Source organism: Myripristis murdjan, chromosome 24, assembly GCF_902150065.1.
Source record: "Myripristis murdjan chromosome 24, fMyrMur1.1, whole genome shotgun sequence".
Taxonomy (NCBI): Eukaryota; Metazoa; Chordata; class Actinopteri; order Holocentriformes; family Holocentridae; genus Myripristis; species Myripristis murdjan.
In genome coordinates this window covers 24,556,115-24,573,065 of record NC_044003.1, presented here as the reverse complement: position 1 = coordinate 24,573,065, position 16,951 = coordinate 24,556,115, and the positions used below count along the sequence as shown (strand labels likewise).

The following is a 16,951-nucleotide window of genomic DNA, read 5'->3' as shown; positions in this document are numbered from 1 at the left end:
TCCTGATGAGGCACTGAGGCAAGATCACAGCATGGTGTCACCCGTGGGCGAGAGCAGACACATTTAAACACGCACACATATAATGGCACAACGACACACACCAAGACACAAAACCACATAAACACACACTCAAATAGGCACACAGTGGGCATGCCCTGCAGGCATCACTGGCATTTAGATGGCTTTGGCACAATGAGAGCACAGTGAAGACCAGTAGCAGGCTCTCTGCCACACTGAGCATCTCCGTGGTCAGGCTCACACACAGGGGGAGAGTGTTCACTTGGAAATGGAGGAGCAGGAAAAATGAGCGACAGAGAGTAAGTAACACGGAGAGAGATGTGCATGTATGCCTGTTTGCACTTCCATGGAGGTGCGGAGAAAGACAATGGCAGCTGATAGCCAGTATTTGTGCTGCCAAACTCAATAGGCAGACAGCTGTAATTGCCTGCCTAATCTGGGCTGTGGAGAGGCCAGATGTAATGATGGCAACTCAGTGAATACGCCTCACCTCCACTCACTAATGGATGCTCACTGACGTCTCTTCCCCTATCCCAATGCTGTCAATTCGCAATTTCACTGTGTGGACCCAAGGAAACATTCAGAGATGTGGAGAAAATATACTGTGGGAAAAAAAAAAAAGGTGTCAGCTCTTGACACCTGGCTGGCTCAGTGGAGACACTGTGTGAATACCAATCAGCAACAGCATGAACATGAAATGAACATCCATTTTCATTGTCTTGAAGAGATCATTTTTGCTGTTCTTTTGGTGTCCGACAGTATTGTTGGGCCTTATCACTGAGCGACGAGTCTTCATTATCACTGGCTAATGACCCTGGTGGCTTTAAGTACCCGAAACATTTACTTAATAGGCATATGTAAATGTTGGATTAGGTGATGAGCTGCCGTACATGTGGCTTATATTGGTTTAATGGACAGCCCTGCTAAAAAAACCAGCATAGACCAGCATGGATTCTTTGCTGGTCTATGCTGGTTAATGCTGGTTAGTGCTGGTCTGATGCTGGTGTAGCTGGTGGACCAGCATGGAAATGCTGGTGGATGCTGGTGGACCAGCATGGGATGTTGTTGGACCAGCATGGCATGTTGTTGGACCAGCATCCCATGCTGGTGACCAGCATCCCCCAGCAAACATGCCCCAGTGGGGCCCACGCGGGCTTTTTGTGGGCACTGTGGGCTAGGGCCAGCCCAGACCAAACCTACACCGGCCCAGTGCTGGCTTGCCCAGGCAAGGCCCAGAGCTCTGAGCTCACCACGGGCTCTCCGTAAGCAGCCCATAATAGTGGATTGCCCACAGAAAGCCCATGTTGGCCCAGTGTGGGCCAGCCCATTTGGGTCCAGAGCAAGTTTTGTACCTTTGGGCCCATGCTGGTTTTGTGCAGGCAGCCCAAAGTCATTTCCCACGCTTTGGCGGCTTTTTTTTTTTTTTTTTTTTTTTTTTTTAAATGTAATTTGAAATTCAGAGAGAGACTGCATTTATAGCCTCTGCACAGAATGCATAAAAAATCCATTATTTGAATTGGATTGTGTCTACACATGATCACTTAAAAACTCATCAACAAATATTATTTTTTGTTTTTAACAAGAAAAGCCTATAATTTTTAATAGATAATATAATAGATAATAGATGTTTTAAAAGGTTTAGCAGGGTTCAAAATGAACAGTTTACCATTTTTTTGGTCAATAGACCTCATTTACATAAAATTATACCTCATTTTTTAGTAAAAAAAAAAAAAAAAAAAAAAGCAGAAATTCTGAATTATTTTGACAATAGTTAAACTCAGGCATATAAATGGATGGATTATCGCAGACTGGTATATGTGAAAATGAAATGAAATCATTTCAAGTGTTTGGACCACCACCCAGCACCACCCAGTGATGGGCAGATCAAATTGACCAGGGAATATCACAGGAGGGGAGAAACTGAAAAAAATAAATAAATAAATAAATTATATATATATATATATATATATATATATATATATATATATATATATATATATATATATATATATATCCATAATTCAATGCAAGTAGTGATCATCAATTTTATTTGAAGTGAGTGTAACAGAGAACCATCTGCCATTTTCAGGCAGTTATATGGAAGAAAATATAATTTTAAATATAAAAGAAAAGTGAACACGGGTCAGTTTGACTCAAAGACCAAAGAATAGTTAACTATTAACATTTAACATAATCAATTTAGCCAAAGCTTCCAAACACATAGTGTCGTCGATCATTGGACTTACAGTGGCAGATGAAGACGGACTCCTGGCTAACGAGCTAAACACCGGTGATGCGCATCGCTTTTTTTCCCCTTTTTTCACCGGAGAGCAAGTCCAGGCGCTGTTTACAACCAGTGAGTGGCAGCGGGAACGGCCAATCACACATTAGCAAGAAACGGCAGAGCCAATCGAAGAGCTTGTGGGCGGTCTCAAGGGAAACAGGCTTCAGCTTGAGCGGCCGTTTTCCGCTGGGTCCCAGTGCTTGACCGGTCTCCATTTAATATAGCGTAACATTGTTTTTGGACAGTAAAAACTGCAGGGGACCAAAACTGCCTTTTGAAAAAGTGGAGGGGACATGTCCTCCCTGCCCCCTCCCCAAATTACGTCCGTGCTTGGAACTATTTTCTGCTGAAGAGGTGCCATATATCACTACGCACTTGAGCCTCTTCACATGCCCCACCGGAACAGAGCGCGACCGTTACTTCTTCTGGCTGAAGGTGGTGTTTTCCCGAGGTAAGTTTTAATTGTAATGTTTCATCTTAAAGTTTAATGTTACAGCAAATATTGTCATAGTGTGTGTTCACCTGGGATTGTATTTGAGTATGGTTTTAGTTAATTCAGACCATTAGCCATTTTTTCGAACGTTGACGAATGTTAGCTATCTTTGTCAGCTAGCAAACCTTGACGTTGACGGTTGGCTTAGCTTAAACTTCACTCAGCGAAAAATAAATATAAGGTTGGGCTAGTGGTCCCTATCATCCTGTTTCTCATATTCCTCATGTCCGATTACCACAGTGGCCTGCGAGAGTATTTAATTTTCTGACAACAGTCGGGGCTCCAAACTGAGACCAGATCGTGGCATTTTGCCGTTTTTGAGACAGCGCCAATATTTTCACAGCTTCTCTAGCAAAGCACGCGCGTCGTTGTGCGTGGAATTTGCCGACGTTTTTCTTTTACTATAATTTTAATAATCCATGTTGAGGGGGAGAGAGTTCACCTGTCTGAGTGTGTGCGTGAGGAAGGCTGAGGGTCCGGGAATAATTTGTCAGCTGCGTGGGTCACACCTCCTACACTCCTCGGTGTGGGTCTGCCTTTTTCAGCTAACGTCACACTCTCTCCGTATGTACTATGTTTTTGCGGATAGGAGACAGAGGGGGCATTTGTTAAACATGGCCTTACACCCTCTACTTACTCAAGTCCACTTTGTTTGCGCCGGTTTGCGCATCCTCACGGCACTTCACGGTTTACTCATGCTAGTCGTGGAGGGTCCACAGTGTAAAACGGAGTTCAGTACGTGTAAGAGTGAGGAGGCAAGCACAGTGGAGAAACTCAGCGAGAGAAATGTATTGTGTACCAAGTAGGCTACTGTACGTTAAAGGCTACTGTACGTTAAAATAGACTATTAGAAGTCAAGGCTTAACGTACACAGCTTTTTTTCTGGCTAAAAATGAAGTGATACTTGGAGGCCGGTGTCTGATGCGTGTAAGTGACTTGTAATGGGCAGCATGGTGGTCAGTATTAGCAGAGATAATATTACCAAGCAGCTGTTTTTTTTTTTCCAGAACTACCAGTCAGTTTTTAAATGACTGCATTAATCAGAAATAGTTTTCTTTTCATCAGTAGCTACTTCCCATGTGAACTGTTATGGATTTGGATTATTTTTATGGACTTAAGTCAGAGAGAGTAGATGAGTCTGTTTGCTAGGGGGAAAAAAAAACACTTGTCAGGCTGACCATTGAGCGCTGATAAAAGTGATAAAAGAAAAAATTTCCTGAAGCATTTAGCCTCAATAAAGTGTGATGAACAAAAGACACTTTTATAAAATTATGGGTTATTAAACCGTGACTTTAAAATCAGGACATCAGTGAAAACAGACAATACTAATAATCAAAAATATGAACGTTTCTTTTCAGTAAAACTTATTTGTGTGCCTCTGCCTGACACAGTGCACAGTTTAAATACTGCATGCAGGTTTTTATTCAGTGCAGATGTTTGTTGATCAGGTAACAGTACAGAGAGAGAAACTCAGATGGCTGTGAGCCTAATATTACAGCACTGATGTGCTCAGACACAAACAGCTATTGAACTGACTGACAGCTGATCCAGATGTGATCAGGTCCGAACGACACCTCCCTAAAACTCCTTCCTTTCATAACCGCTAGTTCCTGGACATTTTTAGACATAAAAAAAATGTCGGCAAATTTACAAGTTGCACACGTGCAAGTGGTTGCCAAATATGCTTGCGCTGTCTCAAGGGTCGCTGCAAAAAGCGACCATTTGGTCGCAGTCTGGAGCCCTGTACAACAAATGACAACAAATGACACACCCAAATATGCTCATAATGTCAAATGTTATCTTCAAACAAACAATGTGAATTCTAGAATAAACAGATACTGTAACGTGCTTTTATTGTCTTTCACAAGGAAAATTACCCACGTCTTGGCCTTCTTTCTCTACTCTCCTTCTCTCTCACTCCATCCCTCTGTTTCTCTCCCTCTTTGTTCCCACCCTACACTCTCTTCCAGAACAGAGACAGAAAACCAAGAAGTACAGACAGAAGAGGAGTTGATCTTGACTTCCTGGTTTGTGACACAGAGTAGAGAGATTAAGGTATATCTCTCTCTCACTCAAGCACACACACACAAAGAAGGAATACATCCACTCTGTCAGCATATTTAACATGATATTCACTGCTACGCTGTCTAAGTGATTGAACATGGTGCGCAACTCTGGAAATAGAAAATTAATATGTGGAGGACAGTGTTGATATTGTGGCGGCCCGCCAAAAATAAATGACTGTTTGGTAACACTGGTATTAGAAATAGCATATAGATACTGCTCACTACACACATTATTTTATATAGGCCCCTTTACTTTTATGTTTCAGAGGCTGTAAGAAAATGCTCCCTCCAGCCAAGTCCTCAGGATTCTGAAGTTGAGGATGAGATTAAGGTGTGGCTACGGAATTCAAGAGACAGCGGGTGGACGAATGGAGCGCTAGCAAGAGACTTTGGGGGAAGAGTGAGCTTTGCCAATCAATACATCACCTCAATTGAAGTATGGACATGTTAGCAGCACACAAGAATATATTTTCAGCATCAGAGGTCAGAGTTTTTGCAGTTTTTGCTTTTTCTTTGTTTGAAGTATGGGCTGAAAAATGTGTCACTAGTAACTGAATTTGAATCATTCATATTTGAATTTTGACTGCAGTTCCTCTCATGTTCCGTTGACCACGTTTAGTAGGAAGAGCTAGGGGGTCACGAACAATAGATATCAATAGATCACCAGGTGATTTCACTGATTACCTCACCTTGTATCAGAAAGGAGGAACCAATCAGTGAAATCACCTGGTGGAGGTTTCGGTTGGAATGAAAACCTGCAGCCTCTTGGCCCTCCATGGCACCAGTTTGACAACCCTGTCTTAAATGAATAAGGCTGCAATGTGCAGAGTAGAGCATTTTTCATTCAGTGTAATGTGTTTGTATTTAATAAATGAATTGATTGGAATCCTTTTGACTATTGTACATTTTTGACAATGCATACATCAATGACCACATCCATTTCAGATGTATGGAACTCCCAAAAGAAACTACACTACTAGCTGAAATACATTTATGTGTGGAACTGATTTATTGTTTTAGATTATTAGGGGGATTTAACTGCAAAATCAGTGTGGGCCTAGCGAGGGCGCCCTCTAGCCAGCCCTAAGTGGGCCAGTGCAGGCTTCCTTAGGGGTTAATGAGGGCTGCCCATGTGGGACCAGCACTGAGGGGCCAACATTTTGCCAATGAGCAAATTCTCAGGGGACCTGCGCGGGCAGCCCACTGGGGGCCCTTAAGGCTGCCCTAAGTGGGCTTGTAAAGGGCCACTGCAGGCCTGTTTGCTGGGCCGGCATCCCATGCTGGTTATGCTGGTCACCAGCATGGGATGCTGGACCAGCATAACCAGCACAGGATGCTGGTCACCAGCAAAACCAGCATATGTTGTGTTTTGGTGCTGGTGACCAGCATCCTGTGCTGGTTATGCTGGTCGCCAGCATGGGATGCTGGACCAGCATAACCAGCACAGGATGCTGGTCACCAGCAAAACCAGCATATGTTGTGTTTTGGTGCTGGTGACCAGCATTCCATGCTGGTTATGCTGGGCTAGCATCCCATGCTGGTTATGCTGGTCACCAGCATCCCATGCTGGTTATGCTGGTCACCAGCATGGGATGCTGGACCAGCATAACCAGCATGGAATGCTGGTGACCAGCATAACCAGCATGGGATGCTGGTCACCAGCACCAAAACACAACATATGCTGGTTTTGCTGGTATAACCAGCATACCCCATGCTGGTTTTGCTGGTGACCAGCCTTGCTGGTCTATGCTGGTTTTTCTAGCAGGGAGTTACAAGCAAAGCACTGTTTTATTAGCTGTAATATACTAATGAATCAATGTTTAACATTTGGAATGATGAGTGTTTTTTTTTTTTTTTTTCAGATGTGTTTGTGAACCTTTGGTTTTTAATTAGCTCACATGTCCATTTTTTCATAGCTATGTATATATGCCCTTGTTGCATTTAGAAGGCTTTGTGATAGTTGCTGTATTTAGGAAATACATAAAATTGTAAGGTCACAGATATAAGCTCAAGGAGAGAAATAGTAAAAAAAAAAAAAAAAGTACAGGGATTGTACCTTGCAATACCAGCTCTTAACAACCTTTCAATCACACCTGGGAAGGTATAGCGTTGGGGGAAGTCCTTTTTTTAATTCATGGGTAATCAAAGTTTGTTAATACCAGTGCAAATACACAGTGCATACCCAATCAAAACCACTGCACTGCTTGCACAGCTACACAAAACAATTTCTTACCCAGAGGATAGCACACACAGTAATTATTCAGAACTTCTTTTATTAAAACTTTTTCATCAACGCAACAACACTGCAATAAGATCACAGACAAAGACATTCTTCAAAAAACACTTGATGTACATCTTAATAGATGAAAATCCTCAGTTTATGTCACTAAGTATGGAAACTAACCTACTTTTTGAAAACATCTTTGCTTTGACTTCTGTGGGTAAGGCTTGATTTGTGTGTAAATAAAGCTACTACAGCCGTTTCTTACAAACTTAGGGGTGAGTTAGGATTGCACACTTGACCTTGTAAAATGGCAACACTGACCTGGTGTCATCTCCTCAATTTAACACTGATCCCCACCAAACTATAGAAGTGGTTAGGGGCAACTTAATTTCCCTGCTGTGGTTTTAGATCCATAACCTTTTGTTCTATGACCCCAGTAGCGGTCAAATGAGTCAGCCTAATACTTAAATATCACCCAGACTCTTGCTGACCAAATAACATTAGCCATATTTTAGTCAGACAGCTCACATAAGGATATGTATTGATACAATGAAATGTATGCCCACAGTTATGGGATCTAGGCTCTGATCTCATTACTCCCTGCAAGCTTGTGCCTGAGTGAGCTGAGAGAGGCAAGAAGTGACAATCGGGAACTTCCTCCCAATTGAGAGACCTAGAGTCAGAGCCTACAGGTAAATGCTGGGGTGGAGGTGGGAATGGAAATTACAGCAGCTGAGTAGCTGGCAGCGATTGGCAGCACAGAGGAGCAGAGGGTGAACAAGTGTGCTTTGCTGGTTTAGACTGCCTTATTGGGATGGAGCATTTAGCTGTCTGAGAAGTCTTGAGAAGTGTAGGTCATGTGATTGCAGCATGACTCAAATTGTCTGCCTGAGCTAGCTTGCAGGCTTACTTCAATAGGAGCCATTATATCTAAGTATTAAAATCTCTCATAACTATGCGGTGTCCAGCTAGACTAGCTAGTTGCTAGTCCAGCATGTCCTGGAGCAGATATCTTTCACTGGCCCCCTTAAACAGAGCCCATGATGCAGCTGTTTTGCCCCCCTATGCTGTGGGCATGCACACTGCCTGGCATATCAACATCTTTAATGCAGTAAGCCACCACAATCCAGGCAACTCTTGCCTCATGAGTTTTTACTTTTCAGAGGCCAAACCCACAGATCCCAAACTGCCAAATTTGCCCCTGGGCCTGGGGTAAGAGGTGCCTGTTTGTGGGAATATGTCAAGGATTCTCCTTCCAGGCCCAAATTTTATCCGCTAACCAGTTTCTTGGGCCAGTGAGTGGCCACTGTTGTTATTGTCAGCCTGTCTTGATGCAGCCCCTCCTGCAGAGTTGCTTTGTACCAACTCCCCAGGATATATATAAAGCAGTATTTGTGCCACAGGTTTTAAAAACATATCTGTTTCTAGCAGTGCATTCTCATCCTGCAGTAAGAAGTACATAGGACAATACACATTTTCTTTCAAGGCCTTCTGGACAGGATGCTCATGTCACCACTCAGCGTTTGAGGAACATGAAGTGTAACAGATAATAGGTGTGCACTGCTTCATGTTTGTAGAGTATTGGATAGAAAGAAGTGTAAGGGACCGTGAACCTCCCCATCTGTCTATGTCTGCAACCACACACATTGTTGTTGTGTATCAGGACATGGTGACCTGACAGTAATCCTGTTTTGTGCAAATGCTGTTGTGCTATAGGAGCAAGTACATTGGTTGACCTACCATGCACTTTCTGCCCATGTCACAAACATGACATATTTGTTTGGCGACAAACCTCTCCATCAAGCCTTGGATACATTGGTTATAACTATGCACAAAGGACTCATTAGGCACTTGCACTGATGAGCGTGCACTTGGTGATACCATTGGAGAGCCGACAGGCATTGGCTGAATTATGTTATTCTCAGATGGGTCAGATAAGCTCAATTGTCACTTGAATCTAATGCCACTCCAAGAAAGATATTCTCTGGAGTGGAATGATACAGCTCAATCTCAGACTTATTATAAAACTTAGAGACCGCAAATGAGATATCAGCACTGATGCCTTTTGCTCTGACTCTGCCATCAAAATGAGTTCAGATCTCCTAAGTAACTGAGCCACCTTGCTAAAGTCATGCTACAGATAAGCAGAACTGGGGTACTTGATATACAGTACATCATGGGGGTCTTTTGATGAATCATTGAGGAACTAAGGTCTTTCTTACTGCTAAGGTAGCTCAAATGCAATGCAATGCATAAGTTTCACTATTTCTTGGTTAGGACTTCTTGGAGGTATGCTTGATAAGCTTTGATAAGCTATACATAGTGATTGAGCTACCAGCCCTCGTTTGCTATATACTGTCTTGATGGCAACACTCTTTAGTTAGAGGGGTAGGGTGTGATCTAGCGAGGTTAGCAATGGGACTGAGCGGTTGGCTGGTGTTTCATCCAATAGAGGAACTTTGATGAGGCTGGTGGTCTTATCCGTTGTAAGTCAAGACATTTTTGGAGAAGGTCATGAGGGGGTGGGTTTCAAAAAATTTGGAAGACAGGTATGCAGAGTCCCACAGTTAGCTTGTTAGGGCAAGAGCTACTAGCCAACCAAGCTTGATCCTGCCATGAAGCAGAGGATCCTTAAGACTGTGCACTGCTCTGAAATTAAAGAGGCCTGGGCCATCCCATCAGTCTCCATTACTAACCCTGCTGTGGCAAAACTTTGAGCCAGTTTGACTGTTTCTGACTATACCAAAAGTTGTGAAGAATAATCAAAAAGTGAACTCAATCATCTGCCACTTGCCTTGGAGTTATCGTGGGATAGAACTTGCCATCTGTTTGCCCCATGTTAAACTAGTTCCCATTCCCTCATCCTCCCCATGTTCAGTCCTGGCTGAAGATTTAGTATTCAAAAAGAATGGGATAAAATCTGTGATTATGTTGAGTAGAAAAAACACTTGCCTATGCAGGCTCAGTCTATGGAGTTGGCAACAATAACAGGTCTATAGACTGGTGTAGCCTTAGCATTGAGTTTGCTAAGACACATCTGGCCGGCTGGGTGAGTATCCCCTTAAGAGAGAAAAACGCCATAACATCTGGGACATGAGTAATTCTTTGCTTTGCTAGCCTTCTGAGACTCACTAATTTTCTTCCTCTTCTCTGTATATGTCCTTCAAGGCACAGATACACATGTCCAGATCATGCATCTAATAAAAGAGACCAAATATAGACTTGGTGGAAGGTGGGACCTCAACTCCTGCTGCGGTCACATTGGACTTGACATGATCTTCTGCAGGTTCCTCAGAACTGGCATTGCAGGTTCAAGCCCCATGCTGCTGTCCTGTACTGACTGTACTAACTGACAGGGAATTTAGCTCAACATGGAAGATGTTGTCATTTTCTGAGCCAGTCTCATCTTTTCTTCAGGTTTAAGATTTACTTGTAGTATTTCATGGATGTTCATTTTTCTCTGTGCGTAGCCTAGGGGTCAGCAAATAGCAACGTTTACCAAGGAACTGTGAGTTATCATTTTCATTTGTGGGGGGGTACATCATGTTCATCCTCGTGTGGAAAAAGGACAGCCTGATTCATCCGTGATTCAGATGCAGTTTCACATCATTCAAGAATTTCGAGAAGACGGGTACATCTCATCTCACGTTGAGAATGAAAGAAATGGCTGATAGCCACAGCACTGAGATGGCAGTTGTGGGACAGTTACCTCTCAAACAAACATCAAATAGACAGAAACAGGGTCAGAAGAAATATGGCTGGACTCTGTTTTTTTTTTTTTTTTTCTTTTTTTTTTCTTCAATGATTGCAAGTGATTTCATCATAATGAAAACTTCAGTGTGGCTTGAGTTCATTCCAGTTGCAACATCGTTTGGACTGAATGACAGTGATTCGAATATCATCAGGGAAGCAGGGCACGGTTTCATCATTGTTGAGAAGATTTTCACTCCTCGACTGGCTGGCTGTGAAATGTTTTGGGAGCAGCGCTAAAAAATAGTCTTGGGGTCTGTTGTTTGGGCTTACACAAAAATACATGAGCACACACACTACAAACACAAACACACACACACACACACACACACACACACACACACACACGAACAGAGAAAACTCTGGGAGCCTGTGTTTTTTGCCAGGTTTGCTAATTAAACAAATTTACTTGGCCAGCACCCTTGATGAGCAACCATACTGCCTGGTCCAGCCTGCTAGTTTCCATGCTTCCCAACCACAGGAGACACACACACACACACACACACAAGCACACACAAAAGGCGCACAGGGACACTCACACGTTCAAGGAAACCTGTCAGGAAATGTTTCCAGTAATTCGGCACTTTGCAATTCTTTTATAATTCATTGTTGACTTTAAGCCATCTTATAAAACCATGGCAACATTATTTATTGGGGCATGCTGTGGTCTGTATGCTGCAAGAATGGCATATCAACTTTGAGAGGTTTTGTACTAAATTCTGAATTACCTGACTGCTGAATTGAAGAAGCTGACGCTGTGGATTAGACTGGGGAACACCATGTGGAAGAGGAGGGTTGAGTTAAAGGACAGAGTGAGGATGTTGTTAACGGTCATTGTGGTAGTGGTGATTATAATAATCATAGTTGTAGGAATGATGGTGATGAAAATCATGACAATGCCAATATGATGAGAGAGTGAGAATGTGATGCTGCTGCTGCTGATGGCAATGATGAGTTTGGTGATGATGGTTATCATCATGATAGCGGTGATCATGATATTAACAATGATGATAACACTGCTGATGATGATACAATGTCATGGTGATGGTGGTAATATGATGATTATAGTTAGGATGCTTCCAATCATGTAAATTGTTTTTATTGTGGTGATGATGATGACGATGATGGTGGTGGTGACTGAGATGGTATGATAATGATCGTAATACTACTGATGATAATGATGACAGCAAAGTTCAAGGTGCTAGGTTAGCAAATTGAGCTTTTTTAGCTGTTTGGGTAGATGTAAATTCAGTAAAAACAAAACAAAACAAACAAAAAAAAAAAAAACGTAACAAGAAAGAAATTTTGTCTGTGCTTCTAGTAAGATCAACAAGTCCTCTCCACTGGATTTTGTCCCATTGATCATTCTCTTTAAGGTCATGAAGTGTATTTGCTTGTCAGCTCTTCATTGCATTGCTCATTGTTTGCCATTGCTTGATTACATTTAACTCTGTCACCGCTGACCACCATGTTAGTTTCACTCTACTTAAATGCTCAGCCAGTTCAATCCTAGTTGTTCGACATTGTCGCTGCAAATATCCGCATGATCCTTCCATACAAGCTATGTATGTGCTCCTGAGAATCAGCTTCATTACCATTGCAACTTGGATGCTCATTCGCTTCCCCCATACCTCCCACGCCACGTCCCCCCATTCGACCATTTCCTCTTACCCCGCTTGCTGACTTTCTAGAGCCCCATATCAGTCCCTCCTCTGTTTTTCTCTTTCTTAGTTCCCCCCAACCTGACAGTCCCCCGGGGCAAGTCCCCCCTGGTGGCACGCGAGGGTGAGACGGTGGAGCTGGAGTGCCTTGTTTCAGGGAAGCCCAAGCCCATCATCCTGTGGTCACGAGCGGATAAGGAGGCGCCTATGCCGGACGGCAGCATGCAGATGGAGAGCTACGACGGTGTACTGCGTATTGTTAATGTATCCAGGGAGATGACGGGCTCCTACCGCTGCCAGACCAGTCAGTATAACGGCTTCAACGTAAAGCCCCGTGAAGCCTTGGTGGAGCTGATCGTACAGTGTGAGTACGCGGACTGTGGGTATTTCTTTGTGCATGTGTATCTATGCTCATGTGTTATTATACATGTACACTATGTGCGTATACGTAATGTGTGCTCATGCATGTTGTAGTAACTAGTTTTAGTGATAATTTACAAATATGTCTAGTGATAACCAGTGTTGGGGAAAGTTACTTTTTGAGAGTAACTAGTTACTTCATTAAGTTAGTGCCCAAAAAAGTAACTAGCTACTTTACTTGCTTACTCTTTATAAAACATGTTACCTCTTTGTTAAAGTGGGTTAAGTGATACTATCAATCATTACAGGCAAGAAAACTATCGTTTCATTTTATTGAAGCAGCTAAGACTGAGACCAACCAAATGACAACAAGTCGGCCTGAATTCAGATAACGTGCTTTGGATTGATTTATTCTCCATCCTCAGAAAAACACACAGTCCTCACATCGAATAAATATTCCGAGGCACAAGTTGGTGCAAGGACCCCATTCCCATTGGCACCAGACACAACAGCAACAACACAGCACCATGGCTGAACATTTCTCACTTGCATGTTCTTCCATTTTGCTGGCCAGCTTGCTTACGACAAACACACACATCTGCATCAGAAGGATAAACCATCAAGTCAACAAACTGCCAGTTCAATGCCGAGATTTTTTTTTATTTCAATAACTCAAATTAAAAGGTAATGAAAATAACATGTTCATAAGTAATGAGTAACTGATCACTAACTTTAAAAAACGTAGGCGTCCAGATACTCATTACTGCACAAACATAATCAGGTTCCTGTAACTCGCTCCTCAGTGGCTCATTACCCCCAATACTGGTGATAAGGTGTGTACAGTAGCTGTATCAGGTACACTGACTGAACATGGTTGGACATGCTTTTATCTCTGCCATGTGTTTTCTTTTTATTCAGCGTGATAAAACCTTATGTGTAGTTCAGTGTGTTCAAAGTTGAACATTCTCCCATCGCTCTCTCTTCCCGCCCATCCAATCGAGGGCTTTAAAATGAGTCGGGTCCCTTGGTCCCCACAGTCAGGTCTGTGGAATACAGAGAAAACAGCCCCAATCCCACCTTTTACACCAGGCAAAGGGCTACAGCTGCTGAGTGTGAACTAAGCTAAACAGTAACCGAGGCACAAAGCTGATACCCACACTGTAAGGGTCTTTGTGTGTGTGTGTGTGTTTGAGAAAAGCTGAAGACTGTGCCATATCCCCAGGTCGTAGACCCCCCGCCACTGCCTCTCACTGAAAGACCCCATTCCCTCCTTAAGATGTGGCATTCAAAGATGGCTTAACGGCTAATTAGCAAGCGGCTAATTTATTCCCGCTAGTATTCATTTTGTATTCATTTATGTAGATTTGAATGGAATATTTAAAATGAACGACGGGGGCTCAAAGCAGTGTCACTCATTCAAGGACTGGGGATGTTTCTCAGCACAAGAAAGAATAGAAGATGGAAAGGAAGGAAATTAAAGCAATCCATGTATGGTGCTGGCTGAATGCTTACCATTCTCTGGCAAGTGATTATAGGAAATAGGAATTTGATTCTCATAGCCATGCACTCAGATTGGGCTATTGTCACTCACGCTTTCCGGCTCAAATGCCATTGTTTTTCCACATGGCCTACTTAGTTAGTTAAGCCATACATTCTTCCATCTAAACTCCCATATTTGCTTGCTAATCCAGAAGGAACCTGTGAAGTAGCATGCCACTCTTTAGAATATTTAAAGACTGTGTAATGCGTTGTAATTAACATCCTGTACAGTTGCTACAGTTGCTACCGTTTAGCAAGTGTCCTCCTCATTATGAATCTCATTTCAAGAGGAGCTTGTTTAATGTCACACATGTACTGTAGACCCATAAGACTGCACAGTGATGTCCAGGAACTTCTAATGTGGCACAGCCTAGTGTGGGCAATAAAACAGAAACATTGCAGCAGCTCAACCAAGGATTTGATTCAAAAATAACTTGACACACCCCCTACCAAAGTTTTGATTAAAGAGGACCTAGAGTGGCCCACTTTCTTCTCGACAAGGGATAGGACATCATTTCCCCCTCCGTTCTTTAGCGTTGTATTGTACTGTTTGCTATGGCCATCACGTTTGAACTAAGCTGTTAATGACTGCGCCGTGTTGGAAGAATTAATGAAGTTTTGATGTGCTTTGAAGAAGACTGTGTTGAATTTTGGCTGAATTGATTGTGATTATGCAGTGATGACAGCCCATATCAAAGGTTAGAGGCTTAGCCACACACCGATGCTGACACCAAGGAGTAAACAAAGGATTTAGTCTCTAAGATGCCCTGCGTTAATTAGCAACAGTCTGTGGATGCTCACTCTCATAAAAGGAGGGTGTGGTGAAATGGATGCAAAATGAAAGGGACAAGATTGGTGTTAATAGCCTCTTTTGCACAGCAGAGCCAGAGTGGTACTTATCATAGCCATGACCAACTCAAACCAAGATCAAACTGACATTTTTGTAACTATAGCACAGCTGACAAATTATTTCTGCTTGCAAAAAGGCAAACACATACTTCAGGTGGAAATGAGGTAATGGATAATAAAAGTCACGCTAATGGCCGTTCCCACGAAGGATTGATAATGTCAGCTTGATGAGCTGCCTCTGATTTATTCATGATAAACCCTCAAGTTGAACATTACCCCCCCTCCACCCCACTGTAACAACACCGAGTGCATGTGTCTGTTACATACAATAAAAGTGTTATAAGTCACATCTTGTACCAGTCTTATGACCCTCCTCGGTGGTTTTCGAGGAGGGGGAGAATATACAGTGTTCCCTTTCCCTCTGTTCCCTCTCAGCAGAGAGCAATTTTCTCCCACAAGCAGCAATAGGTCACTGTGATCCCACCTGCCTTTGGAAAACAGCAGGACCACTCTAACTCTATGCATTATTTGTCTCGGAGCAGCACAATTAGAGCTAGGCCAAAAGCAAAGATAACCAGAAATTACAAACCCAGTGCCTGTCCAGAGGTGTTTTTCAGTTACCATTTGCAGTCAATCAGCGTTAATGCATTTGCATAAAATGTACCACAACTTCTTCAGGAAAACAAAGATGAATTTCTTTTACCATAAAATGTTTTTGGATTGTGTGTTTTTTTGCTCGTCATAGGGAATTAAAAAAAATATATATTCTGTCCTGGTGATATGTAGGCGTTACCTCCAGATAATAAAACTGTTAACATTATATGGTAACTAAAGTGTTAAATTGTGTGATAACTTAAAAAAGAAAATGCTGTTTACACTGAAAACCCTTTTGTTTCCAATGCAGATTTGCTTGCTTCAGGATTTTTTTTTTTTTCTGGGAACACTCAAATATGTTGAAACAAGGCAGAATAGAAGTTGATTAACACTGGGAACAAGTGGCAGTACCTCAACAAATCCAGAATGATACAACATTCTGGATTTTAAAAAAGTCTTAAAACTAGGGTGTAAAAAAAAGGCATCAATCTCAGTCCAGAAGTGCCCCAACCTTTGGGTGAGCCCGGCTTGGAGCAGAAGTCATTGTCACGGGCGCCTGCAGACCAGAATTCCCTCCCCTGACATCCAGTCAGGAAAGGTCATTTCCCATCATGCACTGCTGCTGCTTCAGATGAGGGTCACTTGCAAGGAGTGACTGTTGTTAGTGACACTCAGATGGAGATTACATGCCTGAGGAGGCAAGGAGGGGGAGGCTGTGAATACAGGGCCTCAGGTGAAAGACACATGCCACCAAACCTATTCCTTTTATCAAATAGATTTGTCATGACATGCGGTTGCATCATAGGATGAGTAGGATCGAGGCTGACATGAGTGCCACTCATTCACTCTCACACACAGATACACACACATACAGAGCGCAGTGGAGCACATGGATTCAAACCTGCTATTTTTGTCTCTTCATTTCAACACAATTTACTGTGAGTATGCAATTATTTCTTATTTTAGGTTATTTTAACAAAATGCCTCTCTTGCAGTACAGTTCTCAACTTCATACAGCGCTTTCATCTTCAAAGCAGAACACATAATGAAGAGGGTTATTAGGGCTTTGGTATTGATAGGTCAATCATTCTATCACGTTCCATCTCCATAGTT

The 16,951-nt window shown here is 42.6% G+C and overlaps 1 protein-coding gene and 1 long non-coding RNA gene across 2 annotated transcripts in view; both read left to right on the top strand.

The window, feature by feature from the left end:
• Positions 1–16,951, top strand: part of mdga2a (MAM domain containing glycosylphosphatidylinositol anchor 2a) — a 168,836-nt gene that overhangs the window by 105,384 nt on the left and 46,501 nt on the right. The window contains exon 9 of the mRNA XM_030047533.1: positions 12,540–12,860. Coding sequence (XP_029903393.1) covers positions 12,540–12,860 — 321 coding nt within the window. The remainder of the gene's footprint in view (positions 1–12,539; positions 12,861–16,951) is intronic.
• LOC115356392 (uncharacterized) lies at positions 2,631–5,784 on the top strand. The gene is made up of 3 exons (XR_003927965.1): positions 2,631–2,753; positions 4,766–4,850; positions 5,128–5,784. It is a non-coding gene; the product is annotated as an uncharacterized LOC115356392 (long non-coding RNA).